General features: G+C 34.7%; 1 protein-coding gene across 1 annotated transcript; it reads right to left on the bottom strand.

Moving 5' to 3' along the window:
- Positions 1 to 6,531: 6,531 nt before the first annotated feature.
- LOC134851851 (mitochondrial nicotinamide adenine dinucleotide transporter SLC25A51-like) lies at positions 6,532 to 12,203 on the bottom strand. Its single transcript, XM_063868121.1, has 3 exons — positions 11,992 to 12,203; positions 9,204 to 9,697; positions 6,532 to 6,845 (listed from the first exon to the last, which is right to left on the bottom strand). The coding sequence occupies exons 1-3, from the start codon at positions 12,178 to 12,180 to the stop codon at positions 6,545 to 6,547; spliced, it is 984 nt and encodes a 327-aa protein (XP_063724191.1). The 5' UTR covers positions 12,181 to 12,203; the 3' UTR covers positions 6,532 to 6,544.
- Positions 12,204 to 12,487: the final 284 nt, after the last annotated feature.

Genomic DNA, 12,487 nt, shown 5'->3' with positions numbered 1-12,487 from the left:
GAACGTACATAGAAAAAACGTAATTGGAAAAAACTTCATAATTGACATCAATCTTCAGAACAAGGAAAGACATTTATACGAATCAAGGTTCGAAATGATCATTCGTAATTTGTATGCTCTAATTTTTTAATTTAAAATGCATAATTACGTCGATTGTATCTTTAAGCATCATAAGGATAGCCAATGCAGAGAATAGTCTGACGATAGTTATCATTGCAAAAGAAAGACGAAAACCAATTTTTGTTTAGTAAACTTGGAAAAAACGAAATTTTGGAAAGGTAAACGATGCATCAGCAGATTTTACAAAGAAACAAAACAGAGCTTTGCAATACTTCCGATGCAGCGCAAGCATAGCATCGCAAGCTAGCGAAAAGAAACCACTAATTAGAAAAAATTTATAGCAAAAATCTATTGAAAAAAAAACAGCATCAAGACAAGTTCCGTGTGTCTGTCTCAACTGGTGGTCAATTTTAGGAAAACGGTCTAGAAACGCAATTGACAGCATTATGAGCATTCAGTTTTTTTTACTGAGTGGCTCTTTAGCCGAAAATAGTTGGGTAGGCAACCGAAGTCCAAAATAACATAAAATTATGTTGTAATAGAAAATTTCGACCTATGAAGTTTTAAAACTCAAACATGAAACAACCATTTTGAAACTACAATCCTAGGTATGTAAGAAAACAGAAAAACAATTTTTTCAACTGACCAAATATAAGATTACTGAGGCAAAACAAAATAGGCCGAAACCATTAAAATGAAAAAAGAAATGAAAAAAAGAGCTTATTCAAAATCAGAGTTAATAATTTTTTTAAAATACAGAACGACTCTCAATTATAGTAAACTTTGTTCAAATTGGAGGAATATTTTTATAAATAAGTGAAATCCATACCATGATTAAAAAGCTAATGTTTATCTACCATATTTTCCTGGATATTGTTGAGACAAAGCAAGACTAGTTTCTTACAGCTTACGGGTAACTGTTATAACATTCGATTTTAAGTTCCGAATACCGCCAGTAAATTTTCTTCGTGACTCTTACACATGAGGTTTCTTCCGAAGTAATTTGATATGCGTGAAATGAACCTTCTCAAGACTAGTTCCGCCATACTTTTTGGAGAAGGATTAGAGCAAAATAATCTATATCAAACAACAGTATCCAGCAACCAAACTTGAAAATCATTTGTAACAAGCAGGGCACCGACATTCAAAAACACCATATACAGTGCAAGAAAGCATTTTATACTATTTGTGGTTCAAAAATTGTACTTTTCTGTGTTTTTAACGCTTTTGTTCTGTATGCACATAGAAATCGTAAAAAAAAACGTATTTTTTTTTTCATTTTGATTTAAAAAATTTTTTCACAATGATAGCCAATAAAAACAGGAAAGCCCTTTCTTACTGATACTAGCTAACTCCATTCTAGGAAATTTGATCATTTCTTAACGCTTTTTGGCGAAATTTTTGCAAATATTTTCAAAACTAGCCGTCTATTAATTTACAGAAACAGTCTGCCAAAATTCAGTTTAATTCGTGTGACTAAATTCAATTAATAACGAGTTAAAAATGGACCAATTAAATCAATCAATCTTCATTACTATTTTGACCTGAAGTAGAGATTTCAAATTGAGCTTTCTTGACACCGAGAGGTTTTTTTTTTCATTTTCCTTCAAGTTCGACTTATTAGTGCAACGGCTAAAACTGATTTATCACTCAATACCATCTGATGTTTCTTAGTGCTACCTGCCTTGTGAAAAAAATGAAATGTTCAACTTCAACGAAGTAAATATGAGGCAAATATGAGACAAAAATCATTAATCGTTAAACCGTACTCGTTTCTCGATTATGGTTTTAGAACTTGTTCTACAGTTCAGTCTGAATTTTCTCTTATCTTGAGCTTTAGGTTGTTCAAGACTTATATCTGAATCATCTGGCAACTTCGTATTTTTATCTTGACCAATTAGATCGACTTTCGATCGATATATTTTATTCTGCTTTGAAATTGGCGTTGAATGTGTAATTGGGTACCCGTTTTTATTGTCCCCATTTTTGTCCATTTGGTTTATTTTGACACTCCTGCTTGTAATTCTGCTCAGCGAAATCCCTAGTCTTTTTCTGTCTTTGGCAGATGATAGCGAAAAACTTAATTCGTAATCCTGCTGATTCTGAGAACTTAAATAATTCTTGGAAACAATTTCTTTGTTTTTGTGATTTCTAGATCTTGAACTGAATTTTTGGGCTAATTCTTCGGACATTGCTAGAATCTGTTGCAATTTGTCTTTAGGTCGATTTAATTTTTTAACTCTAAAATCCTCTTCTAACTTGGAAACTGTTCTGTTCTTCTGTGAGCAGGAACCTAAATCTTTTCCTGTTATGTAATTTTGGTTGTGATCAATTATTTCCGGATTTTTTATTCTAGACACTTTTCCTCTTCTAACAATTGGTGTATTATTTAAATACGGTTGTGAATTTTCTTCTATGGGCAAAAAACAACTGGCTTGGGCTTGCTGATATTTGATCAATGATCTTTCACTGTTCCTTTGATTTGTCGGCGTGAATGATTTTTCATCGGAACCAAACTCATCAGACGAATGACTTTCATCAATATAACTGGCAGATTTAATACCCAAACTTCGCTCGTTTCGATCGCTCCCTGATAATTTCGCATCAAAATACGGACTATGAATTGCAGTACGTTCAATGCTTCTATACTCTGCCTCTTTTTGAAGACGATCTTCTTCGATGACATCACCGCAATTCTCTGCGAAATCCAAATCGGTACTGTTATTTGACACATCGAAAAATTTTTTGTTGAACCTAGAAGAACCGAAACTCACTTCGCGGTCGTCGAAAGTGTCATCATTATTCGGCAAGGTCAGTATTGATCGGATGTTGTAGTTAGGGGTAACCTGGACATCTGATTTCACTGGAGTTAGGTTGAAAAAATTGCTATTTAGACGCGAACTATGACTTTGATCACTCAATTCAAAGCTCTCGTTAAAGTACCCTATCTGATTTTTTTGATGTTGCGTTTCAAACCTTGTTTCGAAGCGGTTCAAATTCTCTGAAATTGAAATTAAATGACTTGTTTCAAGATCATTTTCAGTTTGTGCCGACTTCGCTACTTTGGGATTCTCATGTGATAAATTGCTGAAAGTTTTGGACTTTGAATGACATACTTCTTGAAGTGTAATTTTTCGGGCTTTTTTTGATTTCTGGTCCAATTTTGATCGGCATATTTTGCGTTTTCTGTACTCATACAATTCAATAGTTTCATTGCCACTGAAGTCAGGCAGATGCTCGCTTGATGAATTTAATTCTTCACTTCCTGTAAACTGACTCATATAGCACGAAATACTAGCGAGGGCTTCAGATTTAGTTTCAGTTATCAAACTAAACAGAGGCTTTTCCGATTTAGACGGTTGTAAAAAATTGGTCACACAACATTCTTCGTTCACTGCAAATTTCTGCTTAGAAAATGGAGGCGCTGATATCGCAATTTGATTTTCATCGAATTCAAGCTCAAAATTATCCGGTGAGTTCATTACGAACTGATCAAATAACTTTCTTGCTTTGTGATTTTTCTGGTTTTCATCTTCAACGGGCAAAAAATTTGGACAGTCCTGTTTCATTGAGAACAAACTAACCCAATCAACAGAACAAACAACAGGTTTTATAGGAATCGAAAACTTTCCTGGATCTTCGATTTCAGTTAAACACGGACTTGAAAATTCGTAGTCGAGGAACGATTCTCCATCTTTTTCTGTAATACTTAAAGTAATTTTTGGTTCTTTAGGTACTGACCCCAAATTTAATTCCGGCCATTTCACGTCTAGTTTCAGTTCTCTGTCAATCAAATCAGTTTTGTTCAACGGATCTTCTAAGCTCGTCTCATCAAAGTCTAGATAGCTTTCGTGTAAAAACGCTCTTTCAAAATGACTGTTTGCTTTCTTAAACTTCTCGTCCGGCATTTGAACCAAATCTTTACTCGCGGTTTCTTCCAGAGAAATAAAATATTGTTCGTGCAAAGTTTTAACGTCAAGTTTTGTGGTTGCGTTAAGCCCCGCTTTCAAAAATTTGAGAAAATTCTCTTGCTCCTCAAATTCCGAGACATTTTTGTGTTCGTAGAAACTTTCTTCGTTGTAGGGAAAAGTCATCTCAAATTTCTTTCTTCCCGAGCATGCTTTCAATGGGCTATTAACATCTCCCAAATTTAGATTTATGTTACTAGTCGTTTCCAAAAGATTCTTTGCGTTTTCTACGGACGAAGACTTGGCTTTTACAATCGGCTTTGTACTATTCAGGTAAACATTTTCCGAATTCTGTTCTGGTTTTCGGGAACGAAAATCCATTCCTGGCTTTTGATTGAGAAACCCGGGCGAAACCCAGTTCCTTTTACGACCTGATACAGATGAAATCGAGACGTTTAATTGGAACTGACTTTGAGATTTAGATGGTTCATCAACTCTCGAAAATTCTGTTTCTTCATGCATATTTCGATTGTCCGAATTCTTACACGAAGACAAATGTAAAGAGGGTGAAATTTTGAGATCTTGAGTTTCTTCGCTCAGATGGAAGATTTCAGCATTCGGTTCAGGATGGCCGATCTCAGAAGCTAATTTCCTTTTGTATTCCAAAACACGTTTCAATCTGTCAGATGACACCATCTCAGCGTTTCCGTCCTTCGAACCACACTTTGTTTTTGACACCAAATCAGGAGTTTCAAGTTTTGGCTGCTGTTTATTTAAATTAGCCAAGTTTGCCGAACATTCGCTTGTAACTGTTTCTTCAGTATTCTCGGTATGGCATGGATTTAATTTTTGAGTATGGTTTGTTGCTTTTTCACTAATTCGTGTTCCCGTTTGGATACCTTTTAATTTCGAAAGCATTGGCGATTGAAAAGCCCTACTTGGAACTTTGGCGCCCAGCAATGTTCCAGTATTTCTTGGAACTGATTCTTGATTATCGCATCGCTTGATTGTGCCACCCTCTGAAATTTCTAGGGTACTCTGAGAAGTAACAGGCGACAAACTTGATTGGTCTCGCAATTTCAAATTTTGTTGATAGCGCTTGAGACCTTCCCAAGTCCTTTGAAAATGATCACTCATTTTCTTTTATATGTTACACTAAAAATTAATACAGGAGCTTACCTTTTAATTTGTTTTTAAGCCGATTTCCGAAAAAAAAAATTGGCTGCCTGCTAAAAAAAACAGCTAACAGAAGTTTGGAAATGTGTTAATATAACCAACAGAGAGTATGTGTAAACATAGCCCGATTTCGAATTTCGAACAAAAAAAGTAGATGGCCTTAAGGCTCAAATTTCAAGAGCAGCATAAAATTGGCATTTTTTAGATAGTATTATACCTAGTTGAGAAAACTGATTACTAGGAAAAAATTTTATTCCGCTGGAAAATCTAAAAACTAAAATTCACCTTCGACACTAGAAATCGATGTCTTTATTTGAGCCATTTCATCCTTCATAATTGGAGAGCGCATTTTACCTAACTTCTAACAAATGAACTTGATTTGATCTCGAAAAGTGCATATATACCTAAGGTCATTCATATGTGAATTTATAAGCATGAATGCACTTCTTTTGTTTTCAGAGCATTTTAGGACTTTTCCTGAAAAAAAATGATCACGACCTATCCAAGAGTACGAACTACGTTCCTTGTCTCTTCAAAGAAAGGGGAAGCAAAAAAAGACGTTTTCAATTTTAAATATTATTTTTTCATATTTCAATGAAAAATTATATCAGGTATGGCTAGCTCTCTGACTTTCAAGAAAAATTTATTGATCATTGACACTTTTTGGATAGCATTAACCCAATTAAAGAAAACTGGATCAAAGGGTATAATTTTTTCCACTGGGAAATCTTAATATTAAAATTCACTTTCGAAACTAGAAGTCGTTCAAGTTTTTTCGCGCCATTTGCGCACTCGTCATTGGAGAGCGCAATTACCTAACTTTTAGCTGATGAATTTGAATCGAACACAAAAAGTGCATATATGCCTACGAGCATTCATGAAAGCATTCATATGCATGAATGAGCTTTTGTAATTATTTAGTGCTTAAAGAGTGTCAGACTTTTTCCTGAAACAAAAAAATCATCAAGACACATAAACGAAAACGACTTCGTTATTTTACACTTAAAAATAACTACAAAAAATCTATATTCAAACGACATTTTGAAAATAAAATTGAGACAATTTAAATTTTAATTCAATTCATAATTAAATTTAAGTTTTCGAAACCAATATCAAATGAAATGTACAAATTTAACTCATTTCAAGAAAACCTATCGAGCATAATGAGTTCAGAACCCTGCATTTTTTGCAAGGCCATAACCATAGATGACGTTGGGGACTCTCAAAAAACCTAATCAAAGTTAAAACCTTATTAAACTGTTATAATATATTTCAAATTATCTCAAAAAGAAGATAATTCCCTGAAACTTTGGGATGAAAAAACAATCACTTGAAAAAACTTCATAAATTTCAAAGTTTGTTTTCATCAGTTTGAAATATTTTCATCTGAAGCACCACAACTATCTTCTATGGTTATGATCAAACAAGTTTTCAAGCGACAATTCATAAACAGCATTTATAATTCCCCAACTGATGAGGGATCTAGGGAAGTTCATGTAAGCCCCAGTGTAGAGCCTGACAAGTGAACTGCCTCTCTGCTCGTAGGCTAGTCTCAGTGCCCCATAGATTGAGAGGAAAGGTTTGTTAGCACCTACTGGGGCCATCATGTTCATTTTGGCCACAGCTATAGGGTAAAATACAGTCGAGAGTGTTGCTCCGATCAAAGAACCAGTACAGAAATCTATCAGAAGATTTTCGCTCCTGAAATAACTCTCCTATTTGATCAAATTCAAGGGTAAACGTTGTTGGTTTTTTTTCGATACACATCTGGTTATCTAAATTGTTAATATATAATCGATAAGCTACAAGAAACATGTTTCTTTTTTCGTAAAATGTTCGAGTTTTTTTTCTGAATTTAAATTCAATTAAAAGCTGTTTCGATTTCATTTGTTGTTATGAGTAGATCTCTAGTCTCGGAAGTTCTGTTGTTTGAAAAGTTATTCAAATTTTATTTGTAATCTGACTATATCAGTGAGAGAAATATCTTCTAGTTCAAAATTACACAAATCTGAAAACTGATTTCGAATAACTTGACAAATCACCAGGATCAATCATACAACATAGCCATTCGAAGATTGGAAAAGAGTAATGAACGCAAGTAAACATAAAAAAACACTGACATTGTTGAAAAAATGTCAACTTTCGAAATTCAAAGAAAAAAAGATACCGTTTAAGCTCTTTGAATTTCTAGAACGACTTATGATTGGCGCTTTTTCGATAACAGTAACCCAACTTAGGAAAACTGGATCAACAGGTAAAGTTTTTATTCCGATGGAAATTTAAAAATTAAATTCCACTTCCGAAACAAGAAATTGTTCACGTTATTTCGCGCCATTTCCACATTCGTATTTGGAGATGCTATTTACGTCACTTTCAGCAGATGAATTTCAATTGTACTCAAAAAGTGCATATATACCTAATTGCATATGCATCAATATGTATGAAAGCACATCTGTAGTTATTAGAGACTTTTGTGCACATTTCTAGACTTTTTCTTAAAAAAACGACAACAAAAATCAGCAAGAATAAGACTCTTCACCACGTTCATTACTCCTAATAATCTTTACCTTTGGCTATTGACTCTGTTTGCTTTTAAACATGCCTCAAAAAACATTCCACATTAGCTTCCCAAATACCGAAACATAGCCAACAGATTCATTTTAATTGGAAAAGATTCAATGAACGCAAAGAAACATAAAAAGTCTTGTTTTTAGGAAAAAAACTCAAATTTCGAACTTCAGACAATAAGGTACGCTCTTTGGTTTCTTTGAATTTCGAGAGCAATTTATTGGTAACTATAACTCAATTTGAGAAAACTTGAATGTTAGGTAAAGTTTTTGTTCCGCCGAGGAATCTTAAAAATTTCGTTTTCGAAAATAGAAATTGGGGAACATTCTCATTGACGAAGGACCGAACACAAAAACAGTCGAAAGTCATCTATTACACAACACAGAGATGAAGCTGCAGTTTCGCAAACACGAGCGAGAAAGCGGCAAAAACTCAGGAGCTTTAAATGCACAAAAACTCTGCATGTAATAATTTGGTAATGTAATAAACTAAAGGCAACCACACTAACGTTTCATGTAATAAATTAGAATGTATTAAACCAAATTTTGAATAATTATGCATTTCAAAAATCTCGCGAAGTAAATCAAGTTGCAAGTTTTCTGAAAAGGGATTTAAATTATAATACCATTGTATGAAACAATTAGCTTTTTCGGTTCAATTGATGAATTGAAAGAGCATGAACTGTATTAGCCTATTACTAATCACAAGTCAAAGCACTTGGTAATATACTGCTTATACAGCCAACTGTTTGAAAAGAGCCACCAAAAGAAGCATTTTTAATTGCGACTTAGGTTAGAAAAAAAAGCTGAATCGTACTATCACACTATGCTTGGCTAGTGTAAAAAATTGCCACCAAAAGTAGCACTTGTATTTGCGAATAAGGTTAGAAAAAAAGTTGCATCGTACTATCACACTACGCTACGCTCCTGTAAAAATGTTTCAATGGCCGTTCAACTAAAAGAAATTAAATGAAACAATACTTTGCTTCTTTTATAAAGAAACCCTTGAAATTTAAATTTGTTCCAATTCGCCGGTGGTCATACATTTTGAAAATTTTGCATTTTCTGCACTTTTTATGTTCAGCTAATATTAATATCAAGTCCCTGGAAATGTTTACTTTCTTTGAGGTTTTCACGCTTTGTGTCCAATTTTTGGAATACTGAAATCTGATTGGCTGATTTTTATTTTCGCCCATTCGGTTCTTCGCATATGAGGGATTCCACCTAGAAATTGATCACTTTTGTTGCGTCATTTCCTTTTTCGTAAATTGGAGAGGGAAATTTGCCTACTTTAAGCACATTATCTTGAATTGATCTCAAAAAGGGAACATATACCTATGGGCATTCATAAACGCATTACTATGGATGAATGCATTTTCTGAATTATAAGAGCAATTCCTAAAAAAATGAAAAAAATCATCAAGAACTATATAAGAGTCTGAACTACGTCCGACTCGTCAAAAAAACGTTAATAGTAAACTGGCATACATACTTTGTTCTCTTGAATCTTTTGTCGGACGACAGTACTGCTTTCTCTTTTAATTTAGTCCTGGTTGAAAACCATATTGCAGATGACACTGAGTTCCTGACCAGAATACACGTATACCCTCGGTACATTTCCTTCAAGCCCATTTTTCTCACATAGGCAAAGGCTTCAACTGAATTTTTAAACTGCACATGCCTTTTTGAATCTATCATCAACGCTTGAATTCTCTCAAATGGGGTTAAAACTGCTTCAAATGCACCTGATAATCCACCCGCTGCAAAACTACGTCTGTGACGGTTCGAGAGGAGATTTGGAGCAGGGTTTCTGGCTTCGATCAAATTACCGAAGTACCCGTAACCTCCGAACATAAGGGATGACGCGACTGTCTTTTGTAGCAAAACCGGACCTAGACCTCTATAGAGATACGCGCAGCCCTCTTTCTTCATTTCACTGATCACTTTTTTTGTGAGGTGACCGGATAACTGCTGCCGTAACATCGCCTGAAAAGTGAAAATAAAATATATTTACAAATGCAATATAGTTAAACAAAAACGGATCTAGATAAATCTTGGCCAACACAAACGAAAAAACACTATATGCCCTCTTGTATCCTCTCTTCCGCTATCCTCGTCTTTTCAGCGAGTTTTACTAATCAATATTTTGATTTTCCTAGTATGAACACCATACCAAGTCTTCCGTACTCTTCAACTACAGAAAAATACTTTCCACTTCCAAAAAAACTTGCTAAAATTGAATGTCCTTATTATAGACAGTTGCTTTTCCCGCCATTTTCACTTTTTGGCACAACTTGGCAGAGTTACAACGAAAGCGCCACATTGCAAGCCACCAAACAGATCCTAAAATCGAAACAACTAAATCGAAACTTGAAAAACATTCGAGAAAGAAACACATCTACTAACATTAAACAGGCTTTTAGTGTTTTCCGAGCGTTCACTAAGCCGACATTGTGTGGTTAGACAACTACTGATCCAAAAATAAAAACGCAAAAAAAATTGTCATAAAAAACTTGAGCGATTGTTCAAAATTTTAACTTTTATGCAACAACCGACCCGATTTATATAAAACAATAAACATTTTTTGCCGTTAAGACGATGCAAAATAGTTCCACTAAACCGACAAAATTTAAGAGGAAATCATTTAGACCGAATAAAATCTCTGAGCGAAAAAACGCAAAAAAAAACGGAAAAATACCAGACAGGGTTAGTAAATTTACTAACAACAGGAGTTAATCAAAGACACTCGAGACTATAATGCACATTTCTTCCAATGCAAAAAACGTCTGTGTTGTGGCAATATAAGCCGAAAAAATATAGTCTGATTAGTCAATTTTTACCGAAAACTCAATTTAAGACAAGGTCAAATAAAAAACAAGGTCCAGCCGGGACTCGAATGCCACGATGAAAAAGCAACCACATTATCTCCAGAGCAAAAGGGATGGAGCCTGGAAGTTGCTAAAATTCGATAATAACGCAACAAAAATTTCTGTCAAATTTGATGAAAGTTGTTTTAAGAGGCAAAAAAACTTTCGCAACTTACGAGTTGCAAAGGAAAAGCTTAAAGCCGTGGAGCTATAACAATTTCAAACTTATTTGATGATGATTAGACAGTTTTTAGACACTGTCATCAGACAGTTGGAAACATGTTATTGAAAGATGTTATTGATCCCAAGGAAACTGGAAAAAAATGACCAAAAACGCAACTTCAGAAAAACTCCTGTTTAGGTAAACCGAATTTTAAGTTTTATTTATAATTGACGACTTTTTTGATAGAAGTAACCCAATTGGAGAAACTTAGATCAAGGGGTAATTTTTAATTCCGCGGGAAATTAAAATCTACTTATGCGAAGTCAAAGACGTTTATCGCGCCTCGTACACTTCAATAATAGTGTAATATTCCATATAGCGAAGACATTTGATTTGAGCTTAAACATAGCCAACACGCAGTTGGAAAATTATCAAATCTGTGAAAGAAGCTGAGCACTTTCAAGATGACACTTTTCTTGATAAAACAAGTTCAATTTGAAAAACTGGATCAATGGTTTTGATTTTCAATCAGCTCAGATTTCTCTGAATTATAATCCACATATTAAAGTAAAAGTCATTCACGTTTTTTTGTGCCATTTGGACTTGTATTAGAGGAGAGCTTAGGTTGCTTCCTTCATTTTAGCAAATGAGTTTGAACAGAACTCGAAAAGAAATCAAATCGAACTATGCAACAACCTGAGCGGGTCTGGTGATATTTCAGAAACATTTGAAGCCGCACCCGCACTCTGTTGAAAACACTTCGACAGATCCTCTAGCAGAACTTTGCAAGCCCAATCATGAGAGATAATAACAAAAAAAGAGTCCCTAAATAAACATGATGATGACCTAATATTTGTCTGAACTTCATTCATCGACCTTTCAAAACGATACTTCCGATAGCAACTAATTGATAAAAAAACCTGTTTGATAATTGATTCGAGATCAAATAAACTTGACCACACCCAAACATCGCTCACGATTTTGCTCATCGCGAGGGACAAGAACCAATGGTCTTGTTGCTTTTGATGAGCACTGATTTAAATGACTGAAAAGACTATTTTAGCATAGGATAAAAAACAGCATATATTCAATTCTTAACTCATATTAAGGGTAGCCTATTGCAATTTTCAATGGAAAAGCTTGCATTTTTATCCCTGTTTTCAGCTTTTGAATCGCCGTTACCATGTTATGCGAACAGCAACAATTGTGCTCATAAGTTATTAGTCTTAAAGTTAATCAACAGGGCTCACTTTATTAATGGGGAAGGTGATTAATACATTAGTGCATCCGGCAATGAAGCCACTGACTCCTTGGGCCAGGGCTGTTTTCTCTCCTCTGCGACTTCGATGACCATCGTCCGTTCTTATTTTGTTCAGATTGATTTCATCCCCAACTGAGAGAGTATTGTCTTCCTTTTCAGAGACGCATTTCTCATTCATCCAACCTGAAATCTGAAGGCCAACAGTCTGAAAACGTCACTAGAAACTGAAGATTCATGTAGATATGTCTGAGCGCACTCTTGGTTCTGGAAAACAGTTTTGATGAAAACTGGAAGTCCCGCTTTTTATATAAAGCTTGTTTATTATGAGAAAGGAAGAGTTATTAGTCCATTTCTCACATATGTAGGAACAGGCAGGCGTATCTAGGGTTTTCTCGACAAAGGGATTTTCAAAAATTCTTTTGAGAAAATTTCGCGCGGAAGGCCAACCGTTTCAGTAAGTTTTTGACCAAAAAATGGAGTTGTGT

This window comes from Symsagittifera roscoffensis, chromosome 7 (assembly GCF_963678635.1).
Source record: "Symsagittifera roscoffensis chromosome 7, txSymRosc1.1, whole genome shotgun sequence".
Lineage (NCBI taxonomy): Eukaryota > Metazoa > Xenacoelomorpha > Acoela > Convolutidae > Symsagittifera > Symsagittifera roscoffensis.
The sequence above is the reverse complement of the archived record's forward strand: the minus strand, read 5'-3'. Positions and strand labels throughout refer to the sequence as shown.

What these genes read in the sequence shown, in the direction of transcription:
- LOC134851851 (XM_063868121.1), bottom strand. Translation starts at nt 12,180, where the DNA reads ATGAATGAGAAATGCGTCTCTGAAAAGGAAGACAATACTCTCTCAGTT. An exon ending in TCACCTTCCCCATTAATAAA is followed by an intron (nt 9,698 to 11,991) that starts GTGAGCCCTGTT and finishes TTCACTTTTCAG; the next exon opens with GCGATGTTACGGCAGCAGTT. An exon ending in AAAAGATTCAAGAGAACAAA is followed by an intron (nt 6,846 to 9,203) that starts GTATGTATGCCA and finishes GAGTTATTTCAG; the next exon opens with GAGCGAAAATCTTCTGATAG.